Raw genomic sequence first — 18,187 nt, 5'->3', positions numbered from 1 at the left:
TACATTATATCGTGCGTGTTTAATTCACACAATATAATATGTCCAATATCTATATAGGTCAATATATTTATTATAAAAATGATTTCCCATTTTTTTAGTTACACAGTTTCATTACACAAAACCATATTAATTTAATCTTCATTCACGACACGTTGTTTATGCTTTATTTAATATTTGAATTTAATATATACGTATACAGAGTGTAAGTAACAGAAAGACCTGACAGAAGAAATAACTTTTGATCTAATCAATTTTTAAATTATTTTTTTTTACATATCATTTATAGACTATAGTCACTTGTACCAGTAATATTATATGGGTCTCAGGCATGAACTCTGAGAAGAGTCGAAGAAACAAGATTTGAAATTTACGTACTTCTACGAACATCAACCTATAACGATACTTGTGATGGTACCAGATTTTAAGTGAAAAAGATAATGAACAATATCTTTGACCAAAAGCTTTAAATTAAAGTTTTAAGGAAAACATGTACTGTTGACACGCACCCCAATGATTTAGAAAGATAATAATATGCTGTTCAAATTCAAATGTTTACAGTTTCCGGTGTGACTCGCCTGGTTTTGAATATAAATGTGAGGACTAAATTTGGAAAATCCATGCATTTAGCCTCTCACATGGTCAGCTATATGTGGCCTGTTTACGTATCGAAAAACCATCTGATTGATTCTTGTACACGCCAGACAGAAAAACCAAAAAAATATTATGTATCCAAAAGCACTTCAATAAACAGAATTAAAAGGATACGTTTCATTTTCAAAAATGTTTAAATAAAATGAACACAAGGACACTGTTTACGCCAAATTGTACTCACCTTATCTATATTATTATTATTACTATTATTATTTTTAATTGATACTATTATTATTATTATTTTAATTATTACGATTGTTATTAATATTGTTAATATCGTATCTTATCGTATATCCATATTTAACCATTATTATTATTCGCAACTTTCGGCGATTACACAATTCCGGTTCAATTCTGTCACAGAACACGGCACCTACCTGTTCAAGTCTGTCACAGAACACGGGACCGGAGCAGTGTTATCGCCGACAACGCACATATAAAAGGCTGTGCGAACGACGAACGAACAACCATTCCCTTACCAGCATTGTAGTAAGACCCACCCGGGCAGACTTACGCTTTGCTGGTAAACGGACTCCCCCAGCTTTGACGGAACCTCGTCGGACGGTTGTGGTGCGGCCAGTGATCGAATAGTTGGAGAAATTCCGGCATTGGATCGGCCGCCCACAGTCATTGGGGCAATAGTTGGAGCTATTCCGGCATTGTTCCGACTGTTTACCAGTCCGACTTGACCCCCCGTGATTCCCCGTCAGTGCGTTCGTCGTCGCGGCCTTTTACTCAGGCATAGTGCGTTAGTCCGTATTTTATTTTTTATTTTATTGTAATTTAAAAATCATGTTTATTATTAAACCTAATATGTTATATCAATATAATTGTCATTAAGACATATAAAAATAAATTATCAACTTTGTCATTAAGACATATTAATAAATTTTATACTTGTCATTGTGACATCCTAACCTATTCGTGGTACTGAACCACAACCCTGTATATAAAACATTGGTCCTTCGAGCCGGATTAAACAAAACAAACCTAGACCTTATCATAAGTCTACCATAAACTCACATCAAGATGGTCATGCCAGAGTCTATAAAATACCTCGACGCCAAAGCTCGAGTGGTTCGAGCACTCGGCCGCATTACGAGGTTCACACAGGCAACCAATGAATATCTCGCAGACCAAACCAGTACAAGCAAACGGGCAAAGGTCGAAACCATGCTCTTAGAAGTAAATGATCTACGTGCCAATGTTGATCAAGATATCCAAGTTATGGAGACAGCAGTAGGATCAAAGACATTGCCTATCGACGTCATTGACAATACATGCAGCACTTCCCTGAGCGATTCATTTGACCAACTATATTACGATCTTATTGCTATGGCTCACTTACATACGATTCCATTAACTAAAGAACATGAAATTTCACAATCCATTCTATTATCAACCTTACTCGTCAATATCTCGTCAATCCATAAGGAAACCTACACTTTTCGAGCACTGTTGGATACAGGATCCCAAGTGAGCTTCATTACCAAAAAATGTGCCGATCGACTGTCATTAGTTCAACGCCGCTGTTCTGCCAGAGTGAACACTTTCTCAGGGGCATCAATTAATGCAGTGTCTGGCATATCATCGATCAAGCTGGCACCAGTAGGGAAAACTGAGCCTTGCATCCCACTCGACGTCTTCATTGTCAGTAAAATTACTGATGCAACACCGCAGTCTAGTTATTCATCTACTTCATGGTCACACGTAAACAACTTGGATTTAGCTGACCCAACATTTCACACTCCCGGCCCAGTTGACATCTTACTCGGGGCAGATGTCGCACCAACCATACTGACTGGTACTCGCATTGCAGGACAACCATTACAACCGACCGCTTTCGGAACGATATTTGGATGGATCTTGATGGGTCCAATATCACCAACATCCAGCAACCAAATGACCTCATTGTTAGTAACCACGAATACGACATTAGAAAAAACGCTAACAAAGTTTTGGGAGATGGAGGAACTCCCAAAGGTAAAACATCTAAGTCCTGATGAAATTCAGGCGGAGACCATCTTTACATCTTCAATCAAACGTCTACCCTCGGGACGGTTTAGTGTTGCCTTGCCATTTAAACATTTACGTCCAATACTAGGTGACTCCAAAGGTGGAGCGCTCAGAAGATTTCATGCTCTCGAAAGGCGTATGGCTCAAGATCCAACCTTGGGCAAAAAATACTCAGATTTCATGCAAGACTACTTGGAAAGTAAACACATGGAAGTAGTTCCCGAGAGCAATAAAATCACTCCTTATTGCTATTATATACCACATCATTGTATCCTGCGTCCGGAAAGTCAAACTACAAAGCTTCGGGTAGTTTTTGACGCCTCATCTCGAACTACTTCTGGACAGTCATTAAATTCCAGCGTGTACACTGGACAGAAGTTACAGCAAGAAATTACCAACATTCTGATTCGAGCTCGAGTACACAAGTTTTTATTCACTGCGGATATCAAACAAATGTACCGACAAATCCAAATTCATGCAACCGATCGAGACTATTTACGCATACTTTGGCGTTTTGAACCAGACTCACCAATTCAAGAATATCGCCTATGTACGGTTACATATGGCACCTCTTGTGCTCCACACCAAGCACTACGCACGATGCAATATCTGGCGACAATAGAAGAGTCAAGGTTTCCAATTGCTGCTAAAGTGCTGAAGAATGACATGTTTGTTGACGACATTCTTACAGGAGCTCAGTCAGAAGAGGATACCCTGTTCTGCCAACAACAGGTGATAGCTCTGTGTGCTCAGGGGAAGTTCCAACTAAGGAAGTGGGCTAGTAATCTACCCAGCATCTTACAAGCAGTACCCGCTACTGAATGCTCTATGGATCCCGCTGTACTATTTGATGACGAAGGGCAAGCAATACTCAAGATCCTCGGCATGCATTGGAACCCTACACAGGACTACTTTTCGTACCACTATCATAGTCCAAGCCTCACAACAACAAAACGTTCGGTCTTATCAGATATGGCACGTATCTTCGACCCATTGGGTTTCTTAGCACCCGTCACCTTCCTGGCCAAATATGTAATGCAATTACTATGGACGTCTGGAATTGGTTGGGACGATCTCGTCCCGGAACAAATACTAACGATTTGGAAGCGATATCAACAGGAGCTTAAAAGCATACAAACATTAACTATTCCTCGTCGAATCACGATAGATGGGCATCCAACATATGAGTTACATACATTTTCCGATAGCTCAGAAAAGGGTTATGCTGCAGTCGTGTATCTGCGTTGTATTAGTGGTTCCACGATTCAGTGTCACCTCATCACAGCAAAATCAAAGGTAGCTCCACTTAAACACGTCACCATTCCACGGTTGGAACTTTGCGGAACGCTACTTGCTGCAAAATTGTTGCATTCAGTCCATCACATTTTCGCTTCAATTATATCCATCACTACAATGCACGCGTGGACTGACTCAACCACCGCTCTGTCTTGGATAAAATCATCGCCTCATCGTTGGGCAACATTCGTCGCCAATCGTACAAGTCAACTACAGGAACTTACACCACCATCTATATGGCGTTATGTTCCCACAAATGACAATCCTGCTGACTGTGCCTCAAGGGGGCTCTATCCATCTGAGGTTCTTCATCATCCACTCTGGTGGTCTGGTCCCAGATTTCTCTATCAAGACCATAATACATGGCCACCAACAGTTATCAACAACGATCCTGATACGACAAATTCGGAAGAACGTAAAACTACTCTAGTAGTCACACTACATCAGACTGTCATCGAAGATCTATTAAATAAATATTCATCACTCGCTACAATCATACATGTTGTCGCATACTGTTCAAGAATCTTTACCAAATCTAAACCAATAACCATAAAGTTGTCTCCTCATGAACAAGTAGATGCCTTGCAACGGATCATTCGAACAGTACAAGGGCAATCATTTTCGGATGAGTTTGACAAAACAGGTAATTACTCCTATGCAAACACTAGCAAATTACGAAAACTCAGTCCGTTTCGAGATGATCACGGAATAATACGTGTTGGTGGTCGTCTAAATCATGCACCGATTCCATATGCACAGAAGCATCCAATACTTCTGCCACGTTCCCACCGACTAACGAACCTACTCATTGATGATTTTCATAAAGAACACAAACATCCCGGTGCCACTACTCTGCAAACAATAATTGCACAACAGTATTGGATAATATCTGGTCGCCAAGTCATTAGATCCCGATTAAGACTCTGTATTGCTTGCTACAAGACGCGCCCACGCAATCCACAGCCTTTTATGGGTGACATGCCCAAATATCGTCTGCAACAGATAAAACCATTTATGACAACAGGCGTAGACTATGCCGGCCCAATCATTTTAAAGTCCTCTACAACACGTCGAACGGTGCCCAGTCAAGCATACATCTGTTTATTTGTGTGTATGACAACCAAGGCATTACATTTGGAAGTGGCCTCAGATTTGTCATCCGAAACCTTTCTGATGGCGTTTTGTCGTTTCATCTCCAGACGCGGACCGATTGAACAAATACACAGTGACTGCGGAACAAATTTCAAGGGGGCGGCTAACCTATTACAGCCCGTCGATCAATTCACCCATTCCAAGGAGTATCAGAATCAGTGTCAGGCATATCTAACGGCTCGGAATATCAGTTGGCATTTTAACCCCCCTTCCGCACCACATTTTGGAGGATTATGGGAGGCTGGGGTCAAATCAGTCAAAACACTGTTATACAGAACCCTTGGGTTGCAACGACTAACATACGAAGAATTGAGCACATTGCTGAGTCGCATTGAAGCTACTTTAAACTCACGTCCACTGGGTGCCCTAAGTTCTGATCCATCCGAATTTGAGGCCCTTACTCCAAGTCACTTTCTCACTCTTATGTCCAGTACAGCCACTGTCGAACCTAATTTAGAGAAAATCCCTCTATCTCATTTTCAACGTTGGAGACTAATTAAGGACCTCCAAGTCCACTTCTGGAAACGATGGCAAAACGAGTATTTGCAAACTCTCCAAAGACGCAGCAAATGGACAAACCATAGTGACAACTTGAAAACCAATACCTTGGTCCTAATACGAGAACCAACACCTCCACTTCTATGGAAACTTGGTCGGATTCTCCAGGTGCACCCCGGCCAAGATGGGATTGTTCGAGTTGCTACCGTCCAAACCAGCACCGGAATCATCAAGAGACCAATCGTGAAACTCTGTCCACTTCCAACCTGTTAAACGCTGAACGCATTTAAGGTGGGCAGGATGTTTACGCCAAATTGTACTCACCTTATCTATATTATTATTATTACTATTATTATTTTTAATTGATACTATTATTATTATTATTTTAATTATTACGATTGTTATTAATATTGTTAATATCGTATCTTATCGTATATCCATATTTAACCATTATTATTATTCGCAACTTTCGGCGATTACACTATTCCGGTTCAATTCTGTCACAGAACACGGCACCTACCTGTTCAAGTCTGTCACAGAACACGGGACCGGAGCAGTGTTATCGCCGACAACGCACATATAAAAGGCTGTGCGAACGACGAACGAACAACCATTCCCTTACCAGCATTGTAGTAAGACCCACCCGGGCAGACTTACGCTTTGCTGGTAAACGGACTCCCCCAGCTTTGACGGAACCTCGTCGGACGGTTGTGGTGCGGCCAGTGATCGAATAGTTGGAGAAATTCCGGCATTGGATCGGCCGCCCACAGTCATTGGGGCAATAGTTGGAGCTATTCCGGCATTGTTCCGACTGTTTACCAGTCCGACTTGACCCCCCGTGATTCCCCGTCAGTGCGTTCGTCGTCGCGGCCTTTTACTCAGGCATAGTGCGTTAGTCCGTATTTTATTTTTTATTTTATTGTAATTTAAAAATCATGTTTATTATTAAACCTAATATGTTATATCAATATAATTGTCATTAAGACATATAAAAATAAATTATCAACTTTGTCATTAAGACATATTAATAAATTTTATACTTGTCATTGTGACATCCTAACCTATTCGTGGTACTGAACCACAACCCTGTATATAAAACAGACACAAAAACTGAACCAAGCATTTCCGTTAAATTAAATTTCAGTGCAGCGTGCGCAGGGTACAGCTAGTAACAGTAATTTTGTAAAAAATTGATAATGTGTAAATCTAATTTAAATTCTAAACTAAATACAATAATATTTATCAATTGACAATTGTGTTCTTTTAACCCACAACATACAAATTATATATTTTGAAATTTAAGCTAATAGCAAAGCATTGGCGGACCCGAGTGTTTCAAATATATATAATAAATCTGTTTGTATACAGTAAAACCTCCTTATAACGGAATCACTCGGTGCCAACTGATTTGTTCGTTATAAAAGAATAGGTATCCATTATAGGGAGACTAAAATATACGGGATATAGGTTATATATCTACTGTTGTTTTTTTCCGTTGTAAGAAGATTTCCGTCTTACATGTAGTTCGTTATAAGGAGGTTTTACATAGGGTTTTACTATATATATACTTACGATGAATATTTATTATCTGTCCAAAAATTATTCCTTAAGCTCGTATTTTTGATTAAATATTTTTGTATAAACGTTATATTATATATATAAATTGGTTTTTGATTTTTCCCATTATTTTGGTTGTAAAATGGTTGTCACGTTAAACCGCCAAGTAGTACCTACATTGTACAAAAATATCGAAACTAAAGTAAAACCGTTCTTCTTGTATATTACCTATACCATATAACACTCCTATAACTGGCCATAAGGTCGATTTGAAAATACGGAAAACTTGTAATAGGTATTATACTATATTATTGATTAATTTGTTTTGCTATTATTTACTTTCAAACTACCTACTTGCATAATATCGTGCCACAGCCGTATTATTGTAAATCCTCAAGAGACTCTCATAAAAGCGATATACACCCACTATATCGTGCGTGTTTAGTACACATTATTTATTTCTAATTTAGATAAATGTATTATTTAAAAAAATTTATTTCCAATTTTTTTTTAATTACGCAGTTTTATTACACAAAACCATATTTATTTAATCTATATTTCACAACATGTGTTTATACTTTATTTAATAAATGGCTAACTTAATATACTGTATATTGTATAGTATAGGTCTACTATAGATAGTGCAATTAGTTTTATTATATTATGCACACGTCTTAAGCAATATATTTTTCTAAACATTTCGATATAGGTATATAAAAATTGAATTTTGAAAGAGTTCCTAAATAATAACTAGTAAATATTATAACTTAAAATATTCAAAGTTTTTATGAGCTTAGTGAAATGGTTGCTGAATGTTGGACCACTTCTCCACACATTTTTTTTTCAAATATCTATAAAAATGTATAGCTACTCGTTTAAAAATATTATATTTGTATACGTCAAATCTCCGCTCAGAATCTAAAATAAAATATTATGAATGTAGTACTTAAAATGCGAAGTAATACTTTTTCTTGCACATTATATAACCAAAAAATAAACAAATTTCCGGCAACAATGGTTTTTAATTTTAACTTGGATGTCAGAGGCCAGAATAAGTCCTTTTTTAAAAACTGTATATTCTGTTTATTTGAATTATTCTCGCGTTTAAAATCTAAACATTCTAAACCGATTTACAATCGTGAAGTTAATGCAATTAAACAAAAACACTCTAAGCGCAGGCGGATTGATAATTTCGATTGTAGATGTCCACCGTCCATCGGCGTCGACAAACTATCCAACACAATGTCCGCCCCGACGCACTATGCCTCCGTGGCCGACCCGCCGGACATCACCACCATGCACGACTTACCAGACTACGCTGCCACCGTGCATGGAATTCCAGAAGCAGTCACCATGTACCACATGCCGGACTACACTGCCTCCTTGTACCACGTGTAAGACGTGGCTACCATGTACCACATGCCGGACTACGATGCCTCCTTGTACTACGTGTAAGACGCGGCCACCTTGTACCACATGCCGAACTTTTCCACCGTGTACGGAATGCCAGACGACACGAACTCCGCCGTTATTGGTCGTATACATGTCGAAATTGACTGACCACACGTTAGGCCTCTGATGAGGAATTTTGACATGAAAGACCAATAACGTCGTATCGTCCGGCATTCCGTACACGGTGGCAAAACAATGAATGACTTGAATCTAAACTTGAATCAATTAATTATGCAGTTTGCAGTCACAAGCCATATTCGACGTAGAACCTACGCATACAATTTGTCCACGCACGTCGAAGATACCTTGTGACTGCAAGCTGCATAATTTGATAATTCGAGCTTAAATTCAAGTCATTGATTTTTTTGACACCGTGTGAAGAATTCCGGACGACACTACCGCCGCCTTTATTGGTCTGTCATGTCGAAATTCCTCATCAAAGGCCTAACGTGTGGTTAGTCAATTTCGACATGTATGACCAATAACGGCGGAGGTCGTGTCGTCTGGCAATGTTTTTTCTTCAAGTTTATAGTTTATTTGAGTTAGATATATAAATATGTATTGCAATTAAATATAATCGCGGTTCTGTGCATACCTAGTTGCCCGTTTAGTTTTGTAAATTATTCTAATAATAAAAAAAAAATTATTATACATTTAAATCTATTTATTTTCGATACAGTACATACGTATATAAACGAATAATTTTAATTTAATTATATCGTTTTTACTGAAACGTGGCTTCTATATGACTTTCGATTTGAGCTAAATGGATATCAAACAATCAACTCACTAGGTAAAATAAATAAAAGTGATGGAGTATTCATTAGAAATGCATTTAAAATAAATAATATCACACATAAGATAATTACTAATTGTAACTCAATTTAAATTTCTCTTTATTTATACATGATAACACGATTAAACATGTTAATATTATAGGTGTATTGTATATTCAGATAACAGACCCCCCCTAATAGTAATATTGATAACTTTTTGACCAGTCTAAATGATTATCTAGAACATTTCGAAGATAGCAACAAACGTTATGTTATTGCTGGTGATATGTGTACTTATATATTAGAAGCAAATATTTCTGATGACCAAATTATATGTTTGAAATTTTTTATTTTTGCAAATAAGCAAATTTTAAGTTTACACTAAGTTAAGTTACTTTTTTATCAAAGTTAACTTTTAACATAACGAGTTATAAAACTATGTTTGAAGGTTATCCTTGAATTCAAATTCAGTATGATTAAAATGTAGCAAAATATTCTTACGTATGCATGATTGAAATTTTGCAAAATATAGGTACATTAATCATTACACCACCGGGTTCATATCACCACCGAGGCACATATCACCACCGGGTAATCATATCACCATATCACCACCGAGTCCATATCACCATTTTATCATCGGGTATCATATCACCACCGAGTAATCATAACACTGTGGAACGGGCGCAGAGGCACTCTGGTGGTTCGTCTTAACGGGCTTGGGTAATGACGACTAAACTGCGGGTCACTTCACCCAATCCTACCTAGTCACGACACCGAGGAACTACCGCATATATAACGAAGCCACGAGCACCAGACCAACGTCCTCATGGACGCTCATGGACAAGCTTTTGTGCGCTCCCGCCAAATCACCATATCACCACCGGGTTCATATCACTACCGGGTTCATATCGGCAATACGGATATGATTATGTTCACCTTTCCTCCTGTGAATTTATGGAGTAATAATAGTAGTTGTGTCCTTATCATTTGTCTCGGTCGATACCCATCTCGGGTATCGCCAGCAATGTTATCTACTCGGCTGTTCGTTGAATCGGGAAGGGGGCACGTGGGTGTGTGCATCGTTTACGAGCTATGCCACGGCTTACTGTCCGACAGCCTCTCTATCTTCGAATTCGCGTTATACAGCTAGTACCGTTCCACATTCCTAATTTGTAATCAAAATATATCTTAATTAAGAAACTTGTGTTAAAGTTACGTAGATCAGCAATTGTGAGTGTCTTTTCTCATATTTATAAACCCCCTCAGAGTACGCACGGATGTAGCGTCCTCTTAATATATATATATCACAACAAAAACCCTTCATAAACTACGTGTAAAAATGGCCAAGTAAAAAAAAAATATAAGATCTTTAAGCACTACATAAATATGTGATATCATGAATAAATACTAAGTATATTGAATTTAAGTAAACTTATTTTGTTTCAATAATGTATTTACTTGGCGAGGAATTATTTCTTAAAAGAAACAAAGTGTGATGAACAAAATAATTAAATGGCAAAGGACTACCTACTAAAATATAACTTTTTATTATTTAAAAAAAAAAATTATTGTTATTAATATTTATATACTATTCTAAATAATTTCTCGCTAAGTAAATAAATTATTGAAACAAAATAAGTTTACTTAAAATCAATATACTTAGCATTTATTCATGATATCACATCTTTATAGTACTTAAAGATCTTATATTTGTTTTACTTATCCATTTTTACCGGTGTTTCCGAATTGCGGACTAAGTGAAAAAAACCATGTGAGTTGCGGACGAAATCTAAAAAGGTAACATACGAATTGCGGAGATAAGAAATTTCCTATTATTATTTTTGATATAGCGATCGTGGACGTTGGGAAATTACTGTTTGATATACAGGCTGTTTCAAAAACATTTTTACCACAAGATCTATAGAAACTATGACGATAAATAATGACGATAATCTATAAATATTTTATAAACAATTTTTTCCACAAAATTAACACAATAAATAATTCAACAACATTTTAAAAATAACGATTGCTTTTTTGCAAGACACAAATATTTTTAACCCCACCTACCAATTTTTTTGGTAGCTTGTCCTAAGTCCTGAAAAAGTGGTGAAGGGAAATATTTGTGTCCACAACTAACGTGGTTTTTATTAAAAAAAGCTCTGTACGCAATTAGTATTATGACAACGAAACTCGTGTCCGCAATTGTTATGTTATAATTCCTGACCTAAATAATTCATCCGCAACTAGTATGTGTCCATTTTTACACGTAGTTTACAAAGGGTTTTTGTTGTGATATCACAAATTTTTATTAAATATTGAGTATTTACACAATAATCTATAATAACGGTAATATTGTTGGTAGTATAGTTGGTAACATTGGCAACGCTGATGCAACGACGACGACTACAATTTATTTAATATAAATTTCCATTAAAAAGTTCGCACTTTTTCATTTGTAACTTAATTTCTAAACGTACGATTTTGATTATTTTTACAAAAGCATGTTCTCCACAATATTTCTGATATTTTGTAGTTTACTAGGAGTTCATTGATGCATTAGAAAATTAGTTATGTCGTATAACAAATTTACCTGTATTTTACACATTTTAAATAGGCAACTCCTGCTTCGATATACTATAAACACACCGTCGTGCAGTTATTTATTTTTTTTTTACTTAGCTCGCGCCACGTTCATGGCGCTGGATAAAAAAGTAAAATTTTGATTAACTAATTTGGTGTAAACAATTTAATGATGGCCTAAAAAAATAGTCTGATGAAGAAAGCGTCGTTCATGGCTGAGACTTGTGCCGTGAAAATATTATGAAGAGCACGGTGTCGGTGTGCCGAGTTTAAAAAAAAGTTGAAAACCAATGGTTTAAACTGTAATATTTTAATGATTTTAGATAAAAAAAATCGAAGAATAAATCTCTTCCGTAAAGAATTATCACTTCAAAAATATATTTTGTCATTCAAAAAGTCGATAACTGAAAATACTTTTCGATGTATCGAGTGTTAAATGTTAAAAGAATCGCCCTGTATATATAATCTATATTCACGTTTAAAATGAACGTAATATAATTTATGTATGTGATTTACTAATACCATAACTTCATAATGTAGTTATAAAATACATGTATATGTGCAATATGTATTACCTATGTAGGTATATTATTTTGTAGTTATTGCACACTGTTATTTATTGGTATACGTGCTGTGAAACATGCATTCGCATAGTGTAGATATATAATATTACAATATTGGGTATCAAACCAATAATATTTCAACTATATAGATTGCAGTCTACAGTCTACACACGATGAAATGCTTAAAAAATTCTTCGCGGATGTTAACCAGCGCAAAAATGTATGGTGTTTCAATCGATGAACAAATGAATAAAATATGTATTTAAGAAAAAAAAGAAAACCCACCACTTAAACCTTCAGTCTAATTTACGCACGACAAACGCAGACGATGTATACCGATGAGCAATAACAATAACAATATATGTATGAATATAAATATAGTTTTTAATTAATTGAAGAAGCCGCTAAAAAGTCGTATTAAGGGCTTCTCGTGCTGCACAAACATCTGCAGTGTATGTACTAAATTGTAATGGAAACGGTCGCATCCGTTTGCGCGTAAACGTCGATTGTAAAAGTCTCATTCGGTTACGTGCGTTCAAAGTTATTATATTCATTAGCTAATCGTAATTGTTTTTTTTTTTTTTTTTAATAGTTTATTAAAACGACGAGTAAAATATCCACTTGTGCAGGGTTGATTTTTCTTTATCTGTGGTGCGCGTACGTGTATTTGAGTGTGTGTATAATATTATAATAATATAAATGATACAATAATATATATGTATATTAAATATTTATCAATACGTTAGCATTTTCTTCATGGTGAGCTGATAAAAACCCGAGTCTTACATACTGATAACCACTCGTACATATTTTTTTATAACTATGATGAGAATAGGCTCGGTGATAACCTCGAGTAACCCCATTATAACAGGTAGGAGGTTTCCGAAGAAATAAATATGTAAAAATATGGTTACCTACTTATAATAATAATTGATGGGTAATACGCCAATACTAGTATAATAACTAGTATTTCAGTATATTAGTAAATTAAGATATTATTTCCTATTAGTCATTCTTCTAGACAAGGAATATAACAATCGAGAAACATGGAGTATACTAAAAGACCTATATTATTATATTATCATGTTTCGTATGAACAAACATGATTGGCATTATTTGCATCACTCTAATAAAATTCATTATTTATTAGACGTTTAATAAACGTATTATATATTTTAGGAAGTCTAAATATTACGAGTATTTTTATTATAATATGAAAATATGTTATTCTGTAATTTAAATAATAGCCTGCCACGGTGAATTGATAACAGACATATTATTATAAACAAATATTAATTTTAATCAATAAAATATATCTATTAAAGTAAATTTCAGACAACACGTTTGTTAGATAAATGGCTTTTTTCTTGATATAGTATACCAAGTGCTACCTATAAAATAAACTAATTTTCAAACAATTTATAAATGTGGACAGATGTTTGTTCATTTTTTGTAAAAATCCAGAAGACAATATGTTAAATGATTGTAGTCGTGAATACAAATATATTAAATAATTATTCCATTAAAGGTGCAAGGTAGAAGTAAATTAAATCGAGATAATGTATATTTAAACATCTATTTTTGCAATTTTATCTAGATTGCAAAATATGCAAAACCGTTTACAGATTTGTTTATGTGTATAACCACATATTATTATTAATATTTATGGCGCTAGTAAAATTACATCAATCAATTGATCTATAATGCAGACTCCTTCCTCGAAAAGAATAAATTATTATATTTTTACTTTTGTATAAAGAAGAGTTTATGAACCATAATTTTTACCTATTTTATATTATAATTATTGTATACGTTGTATGTATAATAATCATTTGTGAAGTGATCTCGATGCTCAGGTTAAGTTTAAATTTTGTTATAATAGAATTGTTATAGATATCTATTATAGTTATTATATAGGTTTAATACATCCGTTTTGGTGTTTAACTTAAGCATTTAAGAATTTACTTGACTTATACTTTGTGTGTTTGGATAAAATACTGTTTACTTTACCTATTAGTAAAAAATTGGCAACATTTTATTTTTAAAATGTATATAATTAGATGATTAGAAACCTTTTTTGGACTTTTATAATACGGATACTAGGTACATTTTAAAAAAGTATAGTGATTATTCTATAATATGTTATAACTTATAAATAAATATATGAGTTAGCTCAATTTATAAAATTGTATGAACTAGTCATTTCTCATTTAGGATGGGACAACATTCCTAAAATACGTAAAAATTCTTATGTTAAGTAGGTACCTATTATTTAATATTTTATTATAGCCTTTGGGCACTTCTGCTAAATGTTTTCATTTATACATAACTTAATATTAATAATTATTTAAGACAATTAAAAATTGAAAACATATTAAAAGATTGTATTAGTTATTAGATAACAATGTAACAGTATCACCTAGCCACCAGCCATTTAATATAGGCATCGGCTAAATTATAAAACTAGGTCAACAAAAAAATGCCAAATCTTATGTTACTAAAATGTTTGACCAACAAAGTTGTTCAACAAATAATATAACTTTTAAAAAATTTGTTCATTATTATATAATATAATTTGAATTATTTTAAAAATAAAATCATAATTATAAGATAATATATAATTATACTTATTTTAGTATCTACTGCCTGTAAATACTAATTACTTATTCAATCTAAGGTTTAATATTTACCCCTTAAAATTCCAAATTATTCATATATCCAAAATAATTATTGAGAGTTATTATGTTTGTTTATAACTTATTTTTTAAGAATAATAATAATCAATAATCGTATATTATATCATCTTAAGCAAATCCACTGGTTAAAAACTAGTATAAAAACTTACTAGTATAGGTTATCCTCGTAGATATGACTGGAGCTTAAATAGTGTCGATATATCTTAACAATATGTTATGATTAATAAACATGCATAATAGTAAGAGCTTCTTTCATAAATTCCCTGAGTTTTTCCTGTTATACTTTTTTTTCGAGTTGATATAAATTGTATATTTCAATATCTGTATCGATGTTATACGAAAAAATTTAAAATAGAAAAATTGATGTACCTAATAAATAATTGCGAAAACTTAAAACTTTTAACCAATTAATAATATTAGCATTTTATGGACATGATGAATTTTCAAAATATTTTGGCTATTTTTAATCCATTTATAGACATTTTATTTATTTTTTTTAAAACTTTTAGATTCTAGGTGGAGCGATTTTGATTTTATAGTGATGTGAATTTTTTTATTTTTTTATTTATATCTGTCATCTTCTTTTGGGTCAGTAAAAATTCATCAATTTTCTACTTCAGCATCTTTTCTGATAGAAAGGTGAATTTAGTTGATAATTTAGGGATCAAAAAATTCACAATAGTTTTCAAAACCATTATGAAAAACAAAAAAAAAAATTTCGAAAATATTGATTTTGTTTTAGTGTAACTCTAAAAAAAATAACCGTAGATACATGACATTTTCAGTGAATTTTTATATTAGCTAAATATTGCGAATCATTTTGAACTATTTATAGGCCGTAGAAAATTTCAATTTTTATAAGTTTTTTTTAAATTATTGTCGTTAAAACTGTTTTTGTTAGGACAAAATATCATGAAAATTTAATACAAGGTTTCTCATAAGTTGTTATTAGTGTAATCAAAAAAAAAAACTGTCAAATTTACAATCATTTTTATAAGCGTCTGAAGTTAACGAAATCACGTAAAAGAATCAGAATTGGAAAATTAAATTTCGAGTTATAAATTCATAAAAAAATGTCTATGTATATCTAAGATTTGAATATAATAAGTATTTAAAGTCAAATTTTGTCAAAATTCATGAAAATCTCAAGAATTTGTAAATTATTTTGTAGTTAAAAATGTATAACTACCAAAAGAAAGTATCACTAATGGGTGGCTGCTCTTCATCACTATGTATAATCCATTGTAATCTGTTCTTTTTTTTTATTATGTTTCAATACCTTATATTTTACATTCTTGTATCATATTTACTTACTGTGCCTTATTGTACAGATTGTAAATTTTCATTTAAAAATTTAAAAAAACCATTCACAAAATGTTCGATTTCTATAGTTATAAATTTAAAACAAAGATTTTCATAAATACTGTATCAGGAAAATCTAAAAAATCGAATATAAACACAGTTTTTTAGTATGGACATTTTAATCTCAAATTTGAACGAAATTATATATTTAAACGAAGATTAATGATTTATGTTGTTTTGTTGTAATATTTTTTTTATATTTCTGGATACTTGAAACTTTTAAAATATATTATTATATTGATTTATACACACAATGACATTTTCAAATGAAATTTTTTCGACAAAAATGTATGTAACCTACTGTAGTACTAAATAATAGTAAAGCAAATTATTTTAATCCCAATAATATTACAAAATATACTTAGTCATTTTTCGTATACAATGATTTCATATAATTGAATTGAAAATTTGCACAATATCCATTACAGTGACTCTAGAGTGAGTCTAAACACCTGATGTACAACAGAGCGCGCATTACCCACTTTTTCGATTAAAATGTTGATAAAATATTTGTTTTTCAGTCAAAATAATTGAAAATTTAATACATGATTCCTCATAAGTTATTCTTACAAGTTACAACAGTAATATTACTCCATAACTGATAAAATATAATCAACAGCTCTCTTAAAAAATCTTAAATACAATCACTAATCACCTTAACAATTATCATAAACCCACTTCTCGACTAAGTACCTACAGCGTTTTTAATTGAAATTATTTTATAGCTTCATAGATTTTTTATCCATTTTCTGTCGTAATCGACTTATTCAGTAGGTAGGTATCGAAATAAATGTGTTTTTTATATAATATAATAATTATTGACATTTTAAGTGTAAATACTAATAAGTGAATTTAACCGCAAACCGGATGTCAATATTAATCACGATTCAATACTGATGGTGTACAAATGTACAATATACTGTGGAAATATAACTAAGAATTATAAAGATAGGTAGGTGGGTACATAATATTATTTTATCAAAACGATTTATATTCACTATTGTATATCATTAATTATTACCTATAATTATCTTATTTATATCGATTCGTATGGTTCACACGTGACTATTAATTTCCTTTTGTTTATTACACGTACTGCCTGTATAATCAAGTCAGAAACACGATTTCAAAAGCTAAGTTAATTAGAGTATTTATATCACTTACATTTTTGTTACATATTTATCAGCAACGCTTATAACATAATATAATGCAGTTGCATTTTAATTGGACATACCAAATGATAATATTGTAATTTCGTTTCGTTTCGTTCCATAATTTTGTATATTTACATAATTTTTAATATTAATATTTTTTAATAACAATACTGCTGTGATTAAATATTTAAATCCATCCGAAACGTATTTAGAAAAAAAATCATTTTTCATTTCTAATAGTCTATAATTACACATTTACACACACATAACAATATTGATTATATAATGAATAATGATATTTTAATCTAAAGAAAAAATGTAATAAATTGCTATTCGATTGGTGAATATGAAATATATGTTTTTCATAATCATCGGGCTGACGTGCAATAAGAAAAACAGTAAATAAGACTTAAAAGCACCTTAAATAT

At 32.9% G+C, this 18,187-nt stretch overlaps 1 protein-coding gene across 1 annotated transcript; it reads left to right on the top strand.

The window, feature by feature from the left end:
- The first annotated feature begins 1,680 nt into the window (after window positions 1-1,680).
- LOC132943578 (uncharacterized) lies at window positions 1,681-5,886 on the top strand. Its single transcript, XM_061012613.1, has one exon. It carries the CDS (start codon window positions 1,681-1,683, stop codon window positions 5,884-5,886), a length of 4,206 nt encoding a protein of 1,401 aa, XP_060868596.1.
- The last annotated feature ends 12,301 nt before the right edge of the window (window positions 5,887-18,187 follow it).

Source organism: Metopolophium dirhodum, chromosome 4, assembly GCF_019925205.1.
Source record: "Metopolophium dirhodum isolate CAU chromosome 4, ASM1992520v1, whole genome shotgun sequence".
In the NCBI taxonomy this organism is placed as follows: Eukaryota; Metazoa; Arthropoda; class Insecta; order Hemiptera; family Aphididae; genus Metopolophium; species Metopolophium dirhodum.
Note: the sequence above shows the minus strand (reverse complement) of the source record. Positions and strands in the feature narration are given on the sequence as shown.

Coding starts and splice junctions, on each gene's coding strand:
- LOC132943578 (XM_061012613.1), top strand. CDS start 1,681: ATGGTCATGCCAGAGTCTATAAAATACCTCGACGCCAAAGCTCGAGTG.